A 23,968-nucleotide genomic window follows, 5' to 3' on the forward strand; every position below is an offset into this window, starting at 1 on the left:
ATCACATAACATCTACTCTTGTCTCTCTACACTGGCTCCCTATCCAAGCCAGAGCTGACTTCAAAGTTCTACTACTAACCTACAAATCTCTGCATGGATTGGCACCTCTGTACCTCTCCGGTCTCCTTGCACCCTATTGCCCCGCAAGGACACTTAGATCTCAAGATGCCGGCTATCTGGTGGTTCCCAAAATTAAGAAAAAAACAGCTGGAGGTAGGGTGTTCTCATATAGAGCACCTCTTGTCTGGAACAAATTACCTGTCTCAATTAAGGAGTCTGATACTGTTTCGACATTCAAATTCAAATTAGGTCATTCAAATTAGGTTAAAAACGTTATTGTTTAGTCAATTCTACAACTGTTAAAGGTAAGTATGTTACTAGTTGGAGGCAACGGGGGACGGGTTGTTTCCATCCTTATTCTATAAGTATAACTTAGTTCTCTTCCCCTGGAACAGATTTCATGTTCCAACCGAGGGGGGCTGTCGCTGTCTTGGTGTGTGGGGCTGCATCAAATACCCCTTTTTTGCTCTGTTAAATTGCTGCACCAGTCCACACTTGACCGGTGGGGATCTCATTCTATTATGACTGTAACTGTTAGCTGCTCCTGGCATTCTCTAATCCCTGCTCTCCTCTCTCTGTCCCCCCCACACACACATCCCTTGTGGTGTGGGGGGTTTGAATTGTCAGCACCTGCCTGGTCGTCGGTCGGCCAACGCTGGACCTGGTCGCGAGTCTCCCGGTCCTGTCCTACATCGTTTCAAAACCCATCGACACTGTATGACTATGTTTAGCCTGTGTTCTGCTCCTCTCTCTCACCAACCGTCTCTGGAGGAGGGGATCCCTCTCTGAATTGCTCCTCCCAAGGTTTCTTCCATTTTTTCTCCTGTTGAGTTTTTCTGGGAGTTTTTCCTTGTCTTACTTGAGGGTTTAGGTTGGTTGAGGGGCAGTTCTATGGGCGTATGTGAAGCCCTCTGTGACATGCTTGCGTGTAAAAAGGGCTATACAAATCAATTTGATTTGATACAAATAAATTTGATGGTAGCCCTACGGTAGTCTGTCAAATGTGTTCCCTATTATTTTTAGACCCGTGGGCAACGTTGCCGCGACGTCGTACCTTGGTCGGCTGGTTACGTTATTTGTTGGTCCCCTGGACAACGTTGCCGCGACGTCGTACCTTGGTGGGCTGGTTATGTTATTTTTTGGTCCCCTGGACAACGTTGCCGCGACGTCGTACCTTGGTCGGCTGGTAACGTTATTTTTAGACCCGTGGGCAACGTTGCCGCGACGTCGTACCTTGGTCGGCTGGTTACGTTATTTGTTGGTCCCCTGGACAACGTTGCCGCGACGTCGTACCTTGGTCGGCTGGTTACGTTATTTTTTGGTCCCCTGGACAACGTTGCCGCGACGTTGTACCTTGGTCGGCTGGTTACGTTATTTTTTGGTCCCATGGACAACGTTGCCGCGACGTTGTACATTGGTCGGCTAATTACCTTATTTTTAGACCCGTGGACAACGTTGCCGCGACGTCGTACCTTGGTCGGCTGGTTACGTTATTTTTTGGTCCCGTGGACAACGTTGCCGAGACGTTGTACCTTGGTCGGCTGGATACATTAATTTTGGTACCATGGGTTAAGTTGCAGCAAGTCGCTCTTTGGTCGCAGGACAACGGATCTCGAGTGCATATAGTGGTTTATCCAGAGATGGAGAGATCACACTGGACTGCTCTCAGTTCTGACACTTTTGCAATGTACCCATAGTCTACATGAATTTCAATCACACACAATATTAAATGTTGCACCCAGCACGTATAAATGTAGACAATGCATGTAATTCATGTGCAGCTCAGCCCCAGCATGTCATTGGTCATCAATTTTCTCATATGCAGAAACATAGCTTTAATAAATAAGACTGAATCTGGAATATAATTTAGTCTTTCATTCTTTACTATAAACATGTACAAAAGCAATCAATGTGTGATGTGTAACATGATTAAGCAAACATTCTTTGTATAGCACACCAAAGCTGTATGACACACAATGCAAATTTGTGCTCCAATAATTTTTGTGATACAAAATTGTTAAATGTGACCAAAAGGTAAGCGACTCTTAAGAGTTTCATTTCCAAAGACAAGTCATCACAGAATATTACAATTCTTCCTTAGCAAACCTGCCCCTCAGTCTGCCCCTGAGCAACAACTTTGCGCATGCCCATTTCAACGCATCGCTCAAATTGGGGTTTCAGAAGAGATTTTGCAGGGGTTCAACACCGTCTTGTACGCATTGGATTTCAACTGGAAATTAGCTACTTCAAAGGTGAGTTTCTTTACAGAAATAAACATATTTTAAGAAATTTGATGGGGCATACTTATACGTATATGTTTGAAATGTAGGCCATTTAGCCTGTTTATGTGCTATCAGATTCACATTGTTTACGTTAGGATTTCGATAGCTACAGTACAGTAGAGGTTAAACCCTCCAGAAAGTTATGTTGAAATACTGAAAATGCATAGGCCTACATGTTTTCAAAGTTTAGCTTCTCACAAATCACCCACAAAAGAATCAGTGAAAATAAACGTTCAAAACTGTTAAAAAACCTTGTCCCAAAATAGTTTATTTAGCCCGGAATTTTCAAAGACTGTGGAGCTAGCGTGGCTGATCACGTTTTAATCACAGCAATGGCGTCTATAAAAGTATCATGTCACTAATTTTTCCAATTTGTACATGACATCTTTTTTTGGATAAGATTAGATGCGTGAGTTTTAAATATTTCCGACGCTTCCACCAGTTATTTTTCCAAAACGGCAGCTAGGTTGCTTTAATTAGCTTCCGTTACCTAGCAACCTAGCATAATACTCGTAGCAATGCTACTACCTGCTAGTGTTACTTGTTAGCCTACTAATTGTACATTTTGAAGCCATACTATAGCGTTTGTCATATAGTTTTTGTCTATCGGAAAACAGTCGGTTGGAATGTTCAGAATCACACATGTGCGACGCTACGATGTGGGGCCCTGCTTTCGAACGATCACATGCGCAATGCTACTCCTTTTATATCAATATGCTATAACTATGTACATAAACTACATTCCATTTTCATTTCTGTACAGATTATCCTACCACCGTCACACGGCCTAGCACTGTGTCCCTGGGAAATGATGGTAAAGTAATGAATGACCGTTTAAAACAGTGACAATAATTGTATGAGCCATGGCAACCTAAAGGCTATGTTTTGAAGCAAAAGCATGACTTAAAACTTTTGCATCACCAGATTCCATACCCCTAGATGTCAACTCTGGTCTGGTGGAGGTGAACCAATTGGGGGCCCTGGAAAACAGCTGGCAGCCAGGCAAGTGCAAATATTTATTTACATAAATGTTACAGCTAATCTAGAAGAACCACAGTGTATGCCAATCATGCTAACTCTTGTAAACTTGTTTTACTTGTCTTTAATGACAGACACATTACAGGTTATGCTCCGGAAGATGGAGACATTGGAGGAGAACCAGCGAGAGGCTCTCCTATTCAGGCGACTACAGGGCAGACACACTGCCAGTGCCAGTGATGGACCTACAGGTGGCCCAAACACAGGCTGAACTCTAAGACGCCTTAAGCGAGGAGCGCCTTAAGGTGCTGGAGTTGCGAAAGAGAGTGGTAAGTGTTTGGAGATGCCATGAACTATGGCTTACACGCAGCGTTCAACGTTCACATTGGTGCTGACAATAAGTTCATGACTTCTAATTCCAGACGCTGTGATGAAGTGGAAGACGGGACTGGGAGAGAAAGCTGTGGAGCTCCTCATAGAGGAGACATTCAAACACAACCCGGCAGCCCGTTCAAAACAAGCCAGGTGAATGAATCATGATTGCAGCTTCCATATCCAACCTTTCACATGGCTATGTGACATGTGTTTTTGATGATGTATATTATTTTAGATGTGATTTTTTTATGACTTGTATAGCGCCTTTTTACACGTGCAATTATGTTGATAGAACACTAACTTATTTTGTGCTTCATTGTCAGGGCCAACAAACAGGACCTGTAGCGGGGACTGGCAGAAGATTTTAATTCACTGTTTGGCACTTTGTTTGAAATAAAATGACAATGTTACATGGAAATGCTGCCTTGTTTATGATTAGCTGGAGTTAGGCTACACATCACACAAACCTCCTAAAGTTGGCTACCATGTAGCCTATTATACAAAAACAAGTAGCATTTTGGGCAAATGAGGTCTGCATATGAACCGCCCCAATATAAGCAGTAGAATTGAGAAATATAGGTTACTTAGTTAACGTTGCAGTTACGGACTGGCAACGTCACAAAATTACGTTGATAGGAGGTCGCGGTTACGGACTGGCAACGTCGGAAAATGACGTTGCTAGGAGGTCGCGGTTACAGACTGGCAACGTCGGAAAATTACGTTGCTAGGAGGTTGCGGTTACGGACTGGCAACGTCGGAAAATGACGTTGCTAGGAGGTCGCGGTTACAGACTGGCAACGTCGGAAAATGACGTTTCTAGGAGGTCGCGGTTACAGACTGGCAACGTCGGAAAATTACGTTGCTAGGAGGTCGCGGTTACGGACTGGCAACGTCGGAAAATTACGTTGCTAGGAGGTCGCGGTTACAGACTGGCAACGTCGGAAAAATAACGTTGCCACGACGTCGCGGTTACGGACTGGCAACGTCACAAGATTACGTTGCGGTTACGTTCTGGCGTCCCACAGATGCACGGTCCCGCAACATCGCCAAAGACGTTGCGGCAACGTATGTTTGGTCATCGAGTGACGTTGCGGCAACGTAAGGGCAACGTAACTGTGTTAGCTGGGAATCGGGAAACAGGAGAGATCTCTGTGAGGTCAACCTGTTATCGGTAAATGAAAAAAAGCGAGAAGCCGCACAATCTGAGTGTAGGGTTAAAAGAGCAATAGCTAAGGGTTAACAACCTGTTCTGGTTATTAAAAGTCAGGTATGTAACTTCACCGTAAGTTCTAGACCTGGCCTATTTTTGCCCAGAAATACGTATCACTGTCGTGTGCATATAACCGATAGCAGTTCTCTATTTAACGTTATGTTATTTGGAACTATAGGAATGGTTGTAGTTACACAGGTTACCTCTCTTTACAATGTGTCCTTACTGTGGCGCTGATGATTATCTTCTTTGATTGCTCAAAAACAGTATGCCGTGAAAACAAACTGTTTGGATCCCGTGATGTTGTTAAACATGTGATAAGTGCGAATTAAGTGAACGGATGTGTTGGGGGGGGGGGGGCCGCAAAAGTATTTGAGCTATGCAAGTGGGCCGCAAAGTCGAAAAAGTTGGGAATGGCTGATATAGACAATTGCACTCTTTTATATCATTAACAAGTTGTGCACTTTAAGAAAATGGAAGAACTCAAAACGAAACGTTAGCCTCCCACTCTTTAGCCAGCTCACAAGACCAAACAAGTGTGTGCCTGTTGTTTTGTTTCCGGTCTAGCTAGATCCGGTGTGGTGTTGTAGTTTTTCTAACATCAGTAGTTGTTGCAACAGCATGTGAAAAAACTCAAACGTTTGCTAGGCCAAAAAGAATGTTAATCTCGCAATTAAAAAAATTGACGCCGTTAAAATGGGTTTGCGTTAACGCCGTTAATAACGTGTTTAACTGACAGCACTGAAATTATCTAATTTATCTAATAATTTATCTAATAAATTCATTTATTAATTAATCTATTGTGTATGCTTATGCTTCAGAAAATGTCTCAATCTAAATGACCCCAATAGAATGATTAAAGCTACATATATAGTTAACAGTATAACTGAAAAAAATATTCAAGGTGGATTCCTTCTCAGAATTGAAAAACTATTTCAAAATTGACATGGTAGAAAATATATCTCAAAGATGTATCCCTTGTCAAATGTATCCCAACATTTCAAGACATGTATATCAATGTGTAATTTTATGATCAAATCATCAATGTAGAGAAAAATCCGTCATGCGGTTACTTGAGACTTTTTAGTTCCCCATGAGCAATAAGGCTTGCAAACCAATTTTCCGACATTTTGGACTTAATGGTCTGAGGGAAAATCATGTAGACTAAGGGCGTGGCCTATAACGCCACTGATGAGCGAATGTGGGCCATTTGTGGTGTGGGAGTTACTTGTGACCTGTAGTATGAATGTGAAAAATGGATTGGGCATTAGGGCTACAGGAAGAACTGGCCCCCCAATGGTGGAATCACCTCCCCACCTCCATCAGAGACACTGACTGTCTCCCCACCTTCAAGAAAAAGCTTAAGATGCACTTGTTCCGGGAGTACAACGGTACTTAGGAATGACTTGCTGGACCTGATGTTAGTTTCCTCCAGGAACACAATGACTCTTAGTGAGGGACTTGTTGCTCTTGTTGGTTAGTTGTAACTGATTTAACTTCTTGCACTCGCTGTGAATTATATTATTGTTGATTGCTTTCCTACAGGTACACTCTTGCACTTCTTGAGGTTCATGTTGTTTAATTGTAACTTGTTTAACTACATGCTCTTATGTTTCTTCCCATTGGCACTTATTTGCTTTTCACAATGTATGCTTCATGTTTTGGCTACCCACAATGTTTTGGGTTGTTTATGATCATTGACCTATGCACTTTTTGTAAAGCTCTCTCTTGGAAGTCGCTTTGGATAGAAGCTTCTGCTAAATGAATAAATGTAATGTAGTATGTAGAATCCCAGCCTGAACACTGCAGGATGGAGGACCCTAGACTGAACACCTCAACACTGCAGGATCTAGATCTGAACAGGGCTGCCAACTCTCACGCATTGGCCGTGAGACACGCATTTCAACCAGTTCACACGCACTCATGCCACACCTTGTATTACCACGCTGAGAATCCAACGCCAGCAAAATTTTGGTTGGCCCCACCAAATCACTCTAAGGTTTTTACTCTAAGTTGGCAGTCCTGTCTGAACACCTCAACACTGCAGTATGTAGGACACCTCACAGCTCTAAACGCAGGTGAAATGGCAATTGCAACAAAACAAAAATGTACCAAGTTGTTACAAATGAAGCGTTTACTTCAGGAAGACACTCGACCTCTTACAAGCAAAAGTGGAAGTGCATTGTTGTGCACACGTTTGTGTGTATGCATGAGCGTGTGTATGTGTGCATTTGTGTGTTGACTTCCACAAAGGATCCTTTGTGGAAGTCAAATGGTGCTTCGCCAGACGGAGGAGAGGAAGAGAAGAGAAAGGAGGAGGAAAGGGAGGAGAGGAGGAAGAGCAATGTGTGTAGAAGCAGTCAGCAACCTTTTCGACAAGAAGTGCCAGCAACATTTTAAAGATTCTCTCATAAACAGGACAATGGCTACTTAAATTAACTCCACCAATCTCCCACTCGTCTTTATCGTCAACAGCAAATGCAACAAATTCTTGTAAAATATAAGCCCCCTAACGCATTTTCAGAATGGACCTTATTTCATTTTCAAAGTATTGCATTGGGAACAAATGTCAAAAAGGGAGACTAAAGTGTATCAAACTGAAATACCTGTTCTATACAAGAATGCCATCATCCTCATGAAAACATCTGCATCTGAGTAGGAAAAACATGGATGGATAAACGCTACATATTGTGGCAGACTGCAGGGAGAGGTGAGGGAAGTGGTGATTGAGGGAAGGTATCTGGCAGCCCGTTCGATCCACCCCCGAGGCATGTAGGGACTTCCTGCTTCAACGAGACAGGCTGTGTCTCGTTGAGCAGTTAATTGATTGTGTGGTTGCATGTGACAGGAAACGATGTGGTATGTGACGGAATAAAGATAAATCTGCATTGAAAGTGGACTGTGTGTGCCGGTTTGTTACGGAGCTTGATGGTGTGGAAACCCCACACCCCTTAACCTGCTACATATGGTGGAGAATGCAGGCAACCTAAACAAGCTCAAAGAATAAACGAGGCATGATGGAAGCATTGCTGGACCAGTTGGTGGAAACCAACATTGCACAGCAAAGCATGCATCGGGAGCTGCTGCAGGAACAGCGCTCCTGCGAGCAGAATTCAGCCGGCTAACAGCCGCCCATGCCAGAGTGATGGCAGGCCCAGCGGCTACTCAACCCAAACCCAGTTTGTTTATACTGAAGCTGACCGAGTTGGACGACATTGAGGCTTATCTACAAGCTTTTGAAAGGACGGCCATCAGAGAGGGATTGCCTCAGGAGCAATGGGCTCGCTTATTGGCACCGTTCTTGTCTGGAGAGGCACAGAAGACCTATCAATCAGAATCAGAATCAGAATTGGTTTTTATTCGCCATGAAAGTTTGCACAGACAAGGAATTTACTTTGGCAGGAGAGCCTACCTAGGCAGCCATTTTCGGCGCCAACTAGAAAGGAGAGGAGGAGAGAAAAAGCAACACCCAGACAATGCTCCTAGAGGAGTACAGTGTGGGAACAGACAAAAACCTCAGCACATAAGCACAACAACATTTACAATAACACGTGACTTGCAACGGGGGGGTAGACAAGCAGCATCTGGACCTGCAGCCATGGTAGGCGCTGGACACAGACCCGCCAGGCACCCTGGGGAAAACAAGAAGGCGAAGGCGTTGGATGGGGGTGGGGGGGTGGTGATATCTGCAGTAGGTGAAAGTTAATGTGTGAGTAGGTCTGGGTTGGCGCCCTCAATCTAGGCCACAATCAGTCCGATTCTCCCTATGCAGATTGTGTTGGCCAGGAGACATCCTTGGTCATGACCCGGGCAGAGACCAAACCACAGATGTCGGTGGGGGAGGGGAAGGGAGGAGCAAGATAGTCTCGCTTCAGCGCTCTCCAGGGGAGTTGTTTTCCAGCGACGGCCTTGGCCAAGGCCTGTGCTGGTTACGGGGCCGAAAGTGGATAAGATTGGGGTAGTTGTTTTGACGAGTAGCCGCACTCAATTTTCACGTCCACCCTTCAGGAAGGTCTCCATGTTCTCCATCTTCCTTTGCAGAGCCGCAAACGTATCCCTGTTGTAATCAATGCTGCGTTGTAAGTTCACAGACTGAGCTCCAACAACTGTGCCCACCGCATCAATCATATCGGGCAGCCTAACGGGGCTTTTGATGGCTACAGCCGTTTCCTTGATTTTCCGATATACAAAGCCAGCGCCTATTCCAAACAGCAGAAAGCCTGTAATCATGGTTCCGAATATGAAGATGTCTTCAACGTCCTCCATGGAAAGCGCCGCTAGACACACAACACGCCAATTCTCCCACGCGTCCATCGTGTAGCCAGCTGCGAACGTTCCGTCCGGACAGTTGGGTTCCCCCGAACCAGAGCTTCTCTTCAAGAAGATGGTGTCAATAGCATTGAGAGACCAGCTAATTAATTCCATGCTTCTAGTTTCGGAGAGTGATGATGAGAGAGTATCTTGAGACAAGACAAGACACAAGACACAGCCAAGCAGGGAAGGTCACGGGGGGGAGGAGAGAAAAATGCGACCGCCTTCGTCGAGAGCCAAAGAAGAACCCCAAGATCTAACAGGGGACCAGGCGGCGAATTACAAGGCAAAAAAGTTAGCAAGCCAAGCTAACCCACAGAGCGCAGATCAGCTGGTGGAACTAGTGGAAGGACAGCAAGTGGCTTTGGAGGTCCTGCGCAGCGGGCCACCACAGAAAGTTGATACAACTCTTTGCCCAAAGGAGCAAAGAAACACAGAGGACCACGTCGACACCCCAGCCCATGCGGAGCATCTACAGCCCGGACCACAAGACCACGCCCTTTCCTGAACCTAGACGGTAGGAAGTGTTATGACTGTGTTGAGCCCGGACATATTTCCTGGACCTGTCCAAACCACAACGTCTCGATGCCCTCTGCTGTAGCCAGTGAGGGAGTCACCGGGAGGCCCTGCGGGTTACTGAGGACATGCTGGGCTGTGGAGAAAGTGCCAAGAAGCTGCAAGGAGAAGACTAGCTTCCTGGAGAAAGCCTGCCCGAGGAACGAGAGGAACAAGCATGACAAGGCGAGCTTCTACGAGAAGAAGGTGAAGAAAAAGAGGAGAAAACGAGAGGGAGAGGATTTGGCGATGGAGGAAGAGGAGGCAACAGAGATGCAGAAGACGCCGTCCCCTGTCACTCCGGTAAGAGCCTATGGGAAGGACAACACGGCACTGTGGGACTCCGGGAGTATGGTGAACTTGATACGACCGGACTTGGCCCAATCCCTTTTCCTGGCTGACGCTGTTGCCATCACGTGCATTCACAGGGAGACCAAGGACTACCCTACTACCCTCCTCCATCTTCAGACCACAAGAGGACAACACACTGGACCAGAGCGAGTTGTCCCGAACCTACCAGTACCAGTACTTTTCGGGAGAGACTGCCTGATGTTTAGCCGATTGTGGACTAGTATGTCCAGCGACGTGGGAAACCGTGGGAACCACAAGAGAGGAGGAAGCAGATAACACACCTGTGGCAAGGCGGGCCACGTGGCTCGGGAGCTAGCCACGTAGCCATTTCACAAAATTCAAGACCAAGAACAGACATTTAATCTGGAAAGGCAAGTTATTCAAATACACAATAGCACACAGAAAAACAGGCTGAATAGGTGTCCGGTATGTTAACGTAACACATTAAAAGTAATTCAGCTACACAATAGCATAAAGAACATACCTGGGAGGCTGAATAGGCTAAATTAACATAACAAGCTAGCAAGTCCAAGAAGCAAGTTACCCATAAGATAGTTCACCAAGCTCCCGATCTCATTCCATATCAGTGAATCCATTGAATTATATATATTTTGATTAGTTTTAACGTTTAACGCGTTATTAACGGCGTTAACGCAAACCCATTTTAACGGCGTACATTTTTTTTCCGCGAGATTAACGTTCTTTTTGGCCTAGCAAACTTTGTAGTTTTTTTCACGTGCTGTTGCAAAGACTACTGACGTTAGAAAAACTACAAACACCACACCGGATCTAGCTAGACCGGAAACAAAACAACAGGCACGCCGCACACACTTATTTGGGCTTGCGAGCCGGCTAAAGAGTAGTAGCAGAGAATGTAAGCTAACGTTACGTTTTGAGTGTATAGCGAGCGCGAGACACCGAAATGGATGCCAATAAGATTCTGAATGGAAAGGTTACTTTTAAAAAGTTGCCAAATGGTTCCATTGACTAGACCAAATTGATCTGTGTGTTTTGTCGTTGTGAACTGAGCTATCATCGCAGCACGTCCAGTCTGAAATACCACTTGATGGCCAAGCACACAGCTGATGCGAATTCTTCGCCCCCTCATCAAAGCCAGTCAATGTTGCTATGTTGTTTTCAATTAAAAAAACAAAAAACATTTGCACTAACTAAGCAATCCAATCCACTTTTCCATGTTGATAAGAGCATTAAAATTAGATTAATCGCGAGTTAACTATGACATTAATGCGATTAATCACGATTAAATATTTTAATCGTTTGACAGCACAAATTTGTATATATAAGCCGCACGTGACTAAGTCATAGGACCAGCCTAGTCCGGAAAATACGGTAAACTAAATAAGTGTATTATGTGTTATAAAAAAACATATTTCACGTTTCCACCCGGACTTGGATGAGAAATGGTGGCAAGGTAAAACAGGTAAATGTGGCAAAATGTCACGCTGTCAATGTATTTTATAGAAAAAAAAGAGCTACTATGTAGCTTTCAACAGTACGCTTATGCGATCCCAAGAAAACTAGATCCAATATTTGTAGTGAGCACGCTATAACAAATGATTAAGCTACTGTAAGGCTGGGTGTCAAACCTGCCCCCACCTCTCATATGCTAAAGTCTGGAGTTTCTGGACGGTCTCAACTTGATGGCCCTCACACCCCATTCAAGATGTGGTCTGATTGGTTGGTCTTGTGTATAAAGGGAATTGTAATGCATTGTTCTGTGGATTCTTCATCTCCTGAGACCTTCTCCTCAGTTCTGGCTTGTCCTACTGTCCTACTCCTTGCTCACCTCTTTCTTTCTCTCTGATTTACAATGACCATGGTAGAGTAGGTAAGATTTAAAGCTTTCATATTGTAACATGTTTGCCTTGTAATTGATTTCATTTATTTGCAGTTCAGTTTCCCATCTTCCTTTAAACCATAGGGGAATTCGTTTTGGTTGTTTGGACAATATTTAACCCCCTACACTACATTGGTGAATACTCGATTCTGTTGGGCAACAATAAACATTTCACAATTCTAACCAACGTGGCATCTTTGCTTGCATAGCTGCACAATTCCATGATGCATGTTTCTGTCTCTGTAAATGTCAGACGTTTTGTCATATAAAACCGAACGGTAATGCGCGAAAACGATACCCTATATCTACTCCATCTGTGCAATTCTGGTTATGAGGATGCAGAAGAATGCTTGTGATGTTTACGTATCTTGCGATATTTGCGTTAAAGTTACGTGCGGCTATTTTATGCCGTGAATGGGACTGTGACAAATCTTATTTGCGGAAGGCTCTACCGCAGTTAGCATGGTATAGTCAATTCATATCGTAGGCCAAATTCATAACGATATATTTCTATACTGTTCATACCGCCCACCCCTACTCTTTAGTTAGCTTGCTAGCAACAGTGTAGTATGTTGACGTGTATTTGGGTGTTTGCCACCTCAATCCCTATTCCATTTCCCCAAAATATCGTGGTTAAGGGCCCAATAGCTAGTATTCATCCAGTTTCGGAAAATGTTATCCGTTAACTCTCCATTTTCCAAATCAAATTCCTCACAACGTTATACAGTCTGTCCATAATCAGCTTTATTCGCCAAGTAAGTTTTCACAAAGAAGCATTCTAAACAATACTATACATATATAAAATAAGATGCAATATGACTGGTAGTTTTGTGCAATGTGCAATAAAGTGACAGATGTACTTAAATAAATGTGTTAGTGACAGTTGGGAGTCCTTAGCCTTGTTGATGAGGCCAGCTGCTGTTTCACTCGGAAGTACATGACAATACGGGAGTTAAAAACTCACAAAATGCAGTTTCATCTCAACTTTAAGGTTCAACGTATGCTGTTAACTAGCTAACAAACAAAGTTAGCTAGCCAACAAAATGCCAAATAATTAAATCAATATAAAAAGGTAGCCTGTGATGCTGGTGCGTACATTGCAGAGCAACCACTTCACACTATGTGCAGGCAGCCAGGAGGGCAGTGGCGGTCCTAGTACATTTGGAGCCCCGGGCTTGGTCTCCATGATACAACTGATACATTTCTGACCCAACGCACAGTCTGTCCTGGAGCCTCTTTGAAAACACAGAGTTTACAAAGTGCAACAATGTTTTCACCAGTTGTGAAATGCTGAAAAAGAAGGGACTTGACAAGACAGTCCATCACACATAAATATCAGAAACTGACTTCAAAGCCATCAATAAACTAGGGGCTATTAAACAAAAGCTTTGTTCATCTCTAGAACTACTTTTCAAGGAAATAGAAGGTTCCCGCAGCCCATTCTTAGCCATGTTTCCACCGCTGGGACTTTCCCCATAAGAGTCTACAAATGTGTTTTCTGACAAATGCACTGTGTATTATATAATATATATATATGATATATTTACTATTTGTTTTTTAGAAATAAGGAAACAGTTTTAGTACACGTGCGAAGTGTCTCAACTATGTACATTTTTATATTTTGCAAATGTATGGAGGAATCTGACATTGCTGCTTGCAGCTTTATTTATTGGGTGTTCATGCCGTGCAGCAAGGCTAAACTTATATTATTCTCTCATTTATTTATTATTATTTATTTTAACTAATTTGTCCCTCAATTTTTGCACTATATAGACAATGTCGGTTTAAAGTTTCGTATTGGTCACGATTGCGTTGCTTGATCTGCGCTGGAGTTGTTGATAAATGGAACTAGCGTTGGGGTTAAATTAAGAAGCTTAAAAACACATACACTATTTGCTAATAAGACAACTTTTTCTATATTGTATTCCTCCAACAGATATAGCAGGGTTTCTGCAGGTTTCAGTAAGTCAAATTTAAGACCTTTAAGATATTTTAAGACCATAAAGATTTAAATTTAAGACCTACACGACGCGTTACCAAAAAATCAACGAAATCATGAAAAAGTCCTTATATTTCAATGAATTCAGTCATTGAAAAAGCATGAATTTAATTTACAGATAAAGCAACCACATTGGTAACCTTCCACACACAACGTGCCAAATGCCCAAAACCTTACCCCCAAAATGAAAATAGGCTAAAACAAACTTTCCCTCACCAGAGTCCCTTATTGAATATTTTTTGGGCAAAGTTTGCAGCGAGCTTCGTACCTGGAGCTGGGTACCGCTTGTGACCAACAGCGGAAATCTCTGTGATCTAGCCATGTCTCGTTGAAAGTAGACTTTCCCATTTTCCGAACTCTGAGGAGACGCTGACGTATTTGGCGGGCAGGTATTGTATTTATCACGGGATTTGTAGTTTTATCACCGCATACGTACCAACACAAATATCCCCCAGAAAGAACTACAACACACCGAACCAACGTTCTGAGGGCAGCGTTCTGATGGTTTTGTAGCAAAGACTCTAGAGCTCCGCTTTGTAGGCTATGACTCAATACTTTTTTGCTACTTTGTAATAACTTTCTGCGGCCAGCGTTTCTGGAAATGAACGAGGGTAAAACCTTTTTTAGACCTGACTAAATGAAAATTAAGACCTCGGATGAAAATCTGTCTGTTTTTAAGACGTTTTAAGGCCTTAAATTTGAATTTCAGAATTTTTGACTTTTTAAGACCCCGTGGAAACCCTGTATAGGTTATCAGGTTTAAATGTATCGATCCTTGGCCGTTGTGTCGCCATCTTTTCTTTTTTTGCGAAGTGTCTTATTTTACCCAAAATGCAAAGCGCAACAGGCTACCTAAGTCAGTCTTTTGTTAGTCACTCATAGTAAAGCTTTATGCAACAGGTAAATTCAAGTGTCTATGGCAAGTCTGACTTAAAGTTACATTTAAGTCTAAGATTGGGTCTATTTTTATGCAACTTGCCCCAGCTGTGAAAACAGCTGTGAAAACAGTGAACATTTTCCAGATATTTGAGTTTTATGTCCGACGAGTGCCCCTGTTTTAGAGCTAGGCCTACATTCTGAGAGTTACAAACTGCCTTTCACTATCTAGCGAGTTAGCTTGCCACGGGCATTTCTCTCTGCACAAAATAAATAAGGACAGATGAGGGAAAATTGTGCCTCGTTTTTTCTCATTTAATCCGATCTACCTCATAATCCGTTTCCATATAGTTGAAACGTAGGCTACATCTACGAATGTGTGGTCTCAAATATACATTTTCAATTCCGGCGCATTCAAACAATCCCCTCAGTGAAGGTTGGCTAGCAACAGCAGCAGTGACTGACCTTCAGTGACAAGTGGGGGAAGGTGCACACAGGACAGATTTATTAGTGGTTTCTTGCTTCCAACGTTGGTTTTGACAACCCAGTCATTTGGACACATAACATCTAAAAACATGCAGGGCTACAGTAGTTCCAAGGACCAGGATTGAGAGAGGCAGATGTAGAAGGGAGTATTAGAGAGGCTGATAAAGTTGAATGCGCTTTTCTCTACTTACAACATGGATAGCCGGTCACATTAGCCGAGTCTTCAGACACGGACGTTACTGACAATAATTGCTTCCAGTAGACTAATTATATTAGCCAGTTTTCCCGAAAAAAAATTCAAGCGTATTTACGTTTTTGGGGGATATTTTCAGTTTGCAGATGGCAGTGTTTGAAGAGCGATTTCCATACTGACAGTGACAACTTTGTTTGAATCAGCTTGTTTCAGAGGGGGTTCTTGATTAATGAACGAATACAATAGAGTAAATGCTTAAAAATAATCACTAGAAAGGAACTACTTAAGGGGAAGTTTAATTCAAAATTCCACCTCCCCTCATTCATCAACGATGTTGCATGACAGGCCCCGTAAGGCAGTGTGGGATAGCCGGCAAAGCAAGTCAGGGGAACAGGTCGTCTAGCAAGAGAAGCAAACTCTATTCGATGCTTTTATTAGGGCATTTGTGGACGAGTAACATCTGTATGTTGCCAGTCAAAACGAAACTAGCAAGCATAACAAAGGTAGCACAACAAGGAAGAATATGCTAGGAAGTTTGCTAATCCCAGCTCTACACCCAGCCAAAAAAAGAAAAGACAGACAGACAGGGAGGAAGATGAGGAAAGAGAGAGAGAAGAAAAGGGCAGAGAGCAAGAGAAGGTTAAATAACTGAGTGAAAAAAATCATTTTCATGCATATTACAAGCAAATTAAATAATGAAAATATATGCACCAAATTACCAGTCTCAGCATTTTATTTATTGCAAGGCTCTACAGTGCAAGTATTTCACTCGCAGTTTCCCCTATAAATAGATTTGCAAAAAAAATAAATGTTTAGGAGCAGTGTGCGACTAACGATTACAAAATACAGTAATTGGATTTACATTTCACAAGCAGTATGCACCAACACAGTAGAGTTATATGTGATGATGCAGTAAAGTCTTTGAGTCATAATTTTCAGCACGCAGAGTCTACGCACCCTCACGGTCACTGTAATTTTAGTATTATAGTTCACAACATTGCAATATTTTGTTTTTTGAAATACAATTCACAACTTATAAAACAGAGCAGGCTGTTGATATGATAATAGTAAACGTTAAATGTAGATAAGTGTAAACTGTAGCTGGTTCTTTAGTCAGAGCTAGCTTGCTAGCTAACCATTGCAAAGTTGACTAGGTTTGAGCCATGATGAGGATCACTCCCCCACTGAATTGCATAGTAAACAAAACAGACATGTAACAAACAAAAAATATGAGTCCAATGTAATGTTTATGTTACAAAAAGCAACAAAAAAAAAACTTTTGCGCTCAAATGTTAAACTAAGTTCTAAAGTGGTCAGATGGCTGAGCGATTAGGGAGTCGAGCAATTAATCAGAAGGTTGCCGGTTCGATTCTTGGCCATGCAAAATGACGTTGTGTCCTCACTTTGCCCTACTTGCCTGTACTTACTGAAAAGTAGGCATGGGTCAATGTGTGCTTTTGGTGGTCGTGTTTAGACTACACATTTGGCCGTTTTAGGATGACAGAAATTGCAGTCCAAACACGGCCTTTTCAAACGTCTTAAGATGTTTGGACAATCTATGCTTCCAATTGGCTGGCGTCTTATCTTTCCATATTCCACAGATGTATCTCTTAGTACATGCATACACACTCAGTATATGCATGTTATGAATTGTTTGTAAAACTCATTTTTTGGACAGCATGGCAGTTACCCCCGCCTCTCTCCTCCTCATGGCATTTAAAGCTACAGACACAGAAATGCGTACTCAGGAGAGCTCTTTGTGGGACTGCTCGTAATCGAGTTTGATGATGAATTATGGTATGGTTATTTTGTACCATTTCTTAATTGAATTTACAGAACAATTACTATACCGTGATATATACCGTAACCGTGATATAAAATGACTCATACCGTGATAGAAGATTTTGGCTATATCACCCACCCCTAGCTTGTTGAATGTCTGTCAGTGTTCTCGTTAGTGTTATTGCTTTCACATGTATTTTCCGGTTTGGTATAGGAAAGTCCCTGTTGTCAGTGACTTTTGTTACATGAATGAATGTGTTTACTGATGCAGACACTGCCTGGACACTGCCTGCACATTGCAAAACTCCAATTAAACTAACACCAAATCAAAATTACAATCACCAGCTGCATCACGGGCATGGGCACTGCAAATCTATAATTCTAGGAATCTCTGTGTGTGTGTTTGTGTGCCACTGAATCAACTACAACATGAACAATTGTGATCTGAGAAATGTAGATACCAAAACCCCTGACAAAAACTATCACCAGATGCATCACGGGCACTGCGCTATCTATCTATAATTCCATAAATCTGTATGTCACTGGTATCTTACTCATCGACGGCATCACAGGCACTGTGACCTATCTGTAATTCCAGGAATCAATGCGTGTGTGTGTCACCTTCATCATAGGCACTGTACACTATATAGGAATATAGCAGGAATCTGTGTGTGTATCTCACCGACATCTTAGTTTTTCTCTATCGCTTTGGCTCATTTTTGGAAACAGTCAACATTCTCTAAACTATTAGAGAACTAGTGAAATCGTCTGTTTAATGACTGTTTAATGGGACATCACAACTCTTTCATGTCTGTAAAAGGTAGTTTTACCCAAAACATTTAATTAATGCTGCAAAACCTAATTATTGGGTCAGTGAATTGTCACCAAAAATTGTCATTTTAAGATACCGATTTCAACTGTAGCTACAAGTTTACTGGGAAAAGTCAATATTGTACAATACTGTAGTACACAAAACATTTTAGTTTTGTAGCAATGTGTTAAACAGAAAATTCACATTTGCATGCACATTTTTACGTCTTGTAAAGTCAAATATAGAGTAAACAGAAAATTTCCACAAAATGACATCCATACAAAAAAAGATTGTCATTTATATTTCATTACTATGTCAGCAGGCATGTAACTTGCCAATTAAGCAGACATCACAACATTCCATGTCTTTTGGGACATGTTATTTTGGGAATACACATTTACTATGTTTGACAGTGCATCACAGATGCACGTGATGGCTCACACGATGAAAGAATGTTCAGAAGTTGTGAAGAGCATGACAATGTCACTGAGAATCAACTCATCGGTTTTGATCAGCATTCATGTGCATGTAGTTATTGTGCCCAATTGTCGACAATTGTACTTACTCTTTTGCCAAAACACAAGCAAATTGCTTAAATGAATAAGAAAGTCAAATCTGTGTCACATATTTTACCATCTTTCTCAATGAAATGCAATGAAATATGAAGAATCTTCTGACTCCTCAACCTCTTCCCTCTCCCTTTTTACTGACACTATTTTCTCCTCCCTCCCAACCTAATTCTACTCACTCCTTTCTCCTCTCTCCCACCCTAATTTTAATCCTGTCTCCTATCTTGTAGGCCAGCGGTTCTCAACTCCAGTCCTTAGGGACATCCCTGTCCTGCATGGTTCCCCTGCTCCAACACACCTGATTCAAATGAATGGTCATTATCAGGCTTCTGCTGAGCTAGATAACAACTCAATCATTTGAATCAAGTGTGAGAAACATCTAAAACAGGGGTCTCCAACCCTGCTCCTGGGGAGCTACCTGCCTGTAGGTTTTAGCCCCAACAATCTAGCACACCTGAATCTAATAATTAGCTGGTTGATCAGGTTGGTCAAATTATAACAGCCCAAAAAGTTGTTGCAGATGAAGTGTTTTCAAGAACATCAAAGTTGCAGTACTAGAAAATTGTGGTTGACTTAAAGCCAGTGACATGATGTCCAATTTAGTGGACAGATGATCAATTGTAATTTCCTCCCAAAATAAAAGCAATACTTTGAAGATTTTACAATAGTATTGCTCCTTAGTAGTTACTTTATGTTACCACATTTTATTTACCTACGATGGTCTACTTCTATAGAAGGATTGGCAAGATATTTATGCGCTAGCTAGCGTTTTTGAAAATCCGTCAGCCATCTTGGAATTTCGAAAATGTTGTTTCACTTAGAACAACTGGCCAATGGGTAGCAGTGTATGGGATGACGCAAAAGCGTCCACTAGAGTGGCTGATGTGCAACTAAACCACCAAAACCCATGCATAGGGATGGTTATCGAGAACCGGTTCTTGTTTAGAACCGGATCCCAGTGAATCGATTCCTTGGAATCGTTAGCAAAATTCCTTAACAATTCTATTAACGATTCTCTGTGCCGTTGCGCATGCGCAAACTTTTATAGTTTATTCAGACAGACTGCAGCAAACATGGCAACTAGGAAGAAGCGTTCTAAAGTTTGGTTGTATTTCACATGACAAAATGACAACAACGTCACTGGTAAAAAGTCTATTTCGTCGAAGGGAGGAAATACAACAAATATGAAGAAGCATTTGAACACACAGCATGGAATGAAGTTACTGGAACGTCACGTGTTCGATGCATGCAGCAGCGCAGCTAACGATCGCGCTTCATCTCTTAACTATCTAAGGTAGAGCTAAACTGCTCAAAAGTGATCACAACCACTTGTTACTGTGTGAAGCAATTTGCCTTTATTGTGTGTAGTCAATCTAGTTATCTTCTGTCCCGTCGTTTGAAGCATACATTTTAGCTCTGGCATTCGTTTCCCATTAGTATTGATCTTATTGATCATTTCACGTTATCGGGGCAGCGTGTGTTATCAGCAAACGTTCGCGTGTACCATTATTAAACTTCCATTTTAATTGTTTAACCTTTTAATAGTCCTGTTAAATGTGCCTGAAAACACCTACACAACATACCCAAAGTACATTGAAAGCTGTTGTTGAACCATTTGGAGTACATGCATGTAAATGGTCTCTTTTGAAAGGTGACACTGAAGTTATTTCCCCTGTTGTTAGGACCCCTGTAAGTCCTACTGGTGTTGAGTAATAGAAGCTTGAACACAAGGAAACTGAAAGTTTCTATCTCCGACTAGATTTTGTTTTGAAAACAGAGGCCTGAAGAGGCCTAGAGGTGGTAGGTATTAGCTAATTTCAGAGCCAGTCAAAGCCAGTTTGAGAAATTTGTTTAGAACGAGTGTGTGTGTGGGGGGGTGCAGGACGCACATAGCTAGTTGGCTGTAGAGGGGAGAATCGATAAGGAATCGAATCGATAAGCAGGAATTGATAAGGAGTCGGAATCGTTAAAATCTTATCAATACGCATCCCTACCCATGCATATACAAGAAAGAGTTTTGAATAGCTGTCCACTGTAGTGACCACTGTGTGAACTTTGTCAAAATCCAACCCTATTGGTGTATAACATAAACAGCAAAGTGTATAGGTGAGAAACTGTGTAAATCTACACTGTCCATAGCTGTGGACAGTGTGTGTGTGCGTGTGTGCGCTCATGCATATACCTGCAGCCCAGTGTGGTCTGCAGCAGAGTGGTGATTCCTACGCAGAAGAAGATGGTCCCTATGAGTTGGCTGGTGGCCCACTGATCGAAGCCCACACACATGGCCTCAGCCAACAGGAAGGGCACAGCTATGGTCCCACTGAAACACGTTAGGTAGTGCTGCAGACAGACAGGCAGTGAGACGGACAAGATAGGCAAGGAAACAGACCAACAGAAAGACAGGTAGGGAGACAGACAAATAAGAATCCATGATTATAAACATGTACAAACATGTTCTACGGTGTGTGTGTGTGTGTGTGTCTCACCTGTAGGCCAAGGAAAACACACAAGTACCAGGGAGGCGTGTCTTCAATAGTGTAGATCATGTCCATCCTCCTTGCATCTACACTGTCAACACTGTCCAAAGTCTCTGACATGGATCTCTACACACACACGAACACATCATGGAGAGAAACAGCATCTATGAGGAACAAAGACTAATACATTAGAGTAGAACTCTTTCAACCACCCTCCCTACCCCTTCAATCTCACTCAAATGTGCTGATTCATGGTGACAGGAGCAAAAGAGGGGTGAGGGAGAAAGTAACCAGAGTAACTAGGAGAAAAAGAAGGTGCAAGAGAGAAGTACAGAGAGAGACAAGGGAGGGAGAGACAGGGGAAGAGGGAAGGTACACAGGGACTGTGGTACCTTTTCAGCTCCCTGGTTCTCTTTGGTGTAGATGGCCATCAGCTCTGTGTCCTCAGTATCCTGGTCACTGCTAGGCTGGGCCACACCGTTGATCACCACCTACACACACAAACACATGCAAACAGGCATGCTCACACAAAACGAAGGCACCCCAAATGAACAAAACATGTCATCCATGCAATCATACAAGTGTGTGACCAGCTCTGAACACTGAAATCAAGTCTTTGGGGAAAAAGTTGTGTCTGATTCAAATACAGCAGTGACACACTCCCATACCCCTTTTCCACCAAAGTGAACTGGGAGCTGGTGCTAGAGCCGGTTCAGAGCTGGTTCAATTTGCGAGCCTTTTAAGAACCGGTTTGCTTTTCCACGGGCTAGAGAGCCACAGCAGAGCCACGTCATTACATCACTGTATACGTCTCATATTTCCCAGCAACAATAGTGCGGCAGCGCCAAACACATAGGCTGTTTATCAATCCGAAGAACGCTAACGGTGCGTTTACACTGCAGCGACGAGACAACATGCTTTCCATTAATTTTCAATGGAGCCAGGCGAATCGCTTCCGTGGTGCATTGTGGGTAGCGACGCGACGCAATCCAAGCAGTTCGAGTTGAGATTTTTTCAACTTTATGCAAATGAGGAGCTATTTCACCATTAAACATCGCCACCTGTGAGGGAGCTACCCTGGAGCACGTTTTCACCTACAAATACTTGGGCATCTGGTTAGACTCTACACTATCCTTCTCTCACCACGTCTCTAAGCTACAGTTCAAGATCAAGGCCAAATTGGGGTTCCTCTACAGAAATCGTCTCTCCTTCAACTCTTCCGCTAAACTCACCCTCATCAAAATGACCATTCTCCCCACACTTGATTTCGGTGACACAATATACAGATCTGCATGTAAGGGCACGCTCTCAAAACTCGACACTCTGTTTCTAGTTTCTAGTGTTTAATCAGAGGGTCACATTAAAAAATGCATTGGTGGAAAAGGGGTACCAGATCTAAGTAGATGCTCTCATACCCCTTTTCCACCAACGCATTTTGGGTGCTGGTTCGGAGCCAGTGCTTAATCTCGAACCAGTTCTTTGCGTTTCGACAGCCTAAAAAACAGCTAAGAACCCGAAAAACTGGTTCCAATTTAGCCCCAAAAGAGATCTGGTTTAGAATTAAAAACCGCTTACGTCAACGGGGTTATCATGAAAATATTACCAAGACCAACAGAAACTACTGGCATTTTTTTACATAGCTAGCTGTACTAGTAGCCGACAGAGGTTCTGAGCAAATTAGAGGAAGCTTCGCAAACTATTACAAAAGGGGTAGGCCTCGACGTGTGCGTTGGGAGGGCGCTAGACAGTGACAAATTTCATACAAAAACAAATCTTGCTTCTCGTTATCGATGGACAGATTTGTATGCCAATGTAGGTTCGCAAAACCAAACGCATCAGTAGCAAGGATACGTCCGCCATCGTTAAATCTGTGCTTGGTGTTTGCATTGCTAGGAAACATGAGACATATACAGGGACTTAATGACGTGGCTCTGTGCTGACTCTCTAGCCCCTGGAAAAACATTTCTGCATTTAAAACAAATCGGTTCTTAGAAGGCTCGCAAGTTAAACCAGCTCCGAACCGGCTCTAGCACCAGCTCTGAACTAGCTCTCGGTTCGCGTTGGTGGAAAAGGGGTTTCAGACACACAAACTCTGCCTTTATAGACATCTATGTTTCACTGAGGGTATCTTTTTGTCTTCCTGTCTGCCCTCTCTTCATCCCTCTACAGTTGCTAGCCTGTGTCTCAGCACTGATACATTCATTGCAGTATCCGTGTGTGTGTGTGTGGGGGGGGGATAGAGGCATAACAGCTGACATACTGGGATGGGGTAGAAGTCTGCTCCGTGCTTGCTCTCCTCTTCATACATCACCCCATCTCCTCCTCCATCCATCGACTTAGAAGTGGTATTCTTCCCCACACCCATATCTCGCTGACACTCTTTCTCTTTTTTCTCCCTTGCTTTCTCAGTTTCTCCTTTATCTTGCTCTGATAAAAACACTTCCGACTTCTTCAACTCCCTTATGTACTCCAGGGATGAGTCATCTACAGAGACAGAGCGAGAGCGAGAGAGAGCGAGAGAGAGCGAGAGAGAGAGAGAGAGGTATACTTGTTATACACTTTATCGTTTTTGTATACTATACAGTGTGATGACTGACATTATTTTTTATATTTCTTAACATGCCAGTAAGTACTTTAAATTAAGAGAGGTGAGATGGAATGAAAAAAAAGACAATAGATTGAGAGTTTAAACAATGTCACGTAAATATAATTAAAATGCTGTTTAAATGTAATCAAAAAGCTTTTTTGAACTTTTAAAAACTAAAAATGTCCGCAATTGTGTTACACAGAGATAA

The 23,968-nt window shown here is 42.7% G+C and overlaps 1 protein-coding gene across 1 annotated transcript in view; it reads right to left on the reverse strand.

Moving 5' to 3' along the window:
• The window catches only part of slc23a2 (solute carrier family 23 member 2), a 47,070-nt gene extending 23,415 nt beyond the window's left edge, over positions 1–23,655 (reverse strand). The window contains exons 1-4 of the mRNA XM_062451278.1: positions 23,434–23,655; positions 21,566–21,664; positions 21,183–21,299; positions 20,879–21,036 (exon numbers count right to left, since the gene is read on the reverse strand). Coding sequence (XP_062307262.1) covers positions 20,879–21,036; positions 21,183–21,299; positions 21,566–21,664; positions 23,434–23,538 — 479 coding nt within the window. The 5' untranslated portion in view covers positions 23,539–23,655. The remainder of the gene's footprint in view (positions 1–20,878; positions 21,037–21,182; positions 21,300–21,565; positions 21,665–23,433) is intronic.
• Between the last annotated feature and the right edge of the window lie 313 nt (positions 23,656–23,968).

Source organism: Osmerus eperlanus, chromosome 25 (genome assembly GCF_963692335.1).
Source record: "Osmerus eperlanus chromosome 25, fOsmEpe2.1, whole genome shotgun sequence".
Classification (NCBI taxonomy): domain Eukaryota; kingdom Metazoa; phylum Chordata; class Actinopteri; order Osmeriformes; family Osmeridae; genus Osmerus; species Osmerus eperlanus.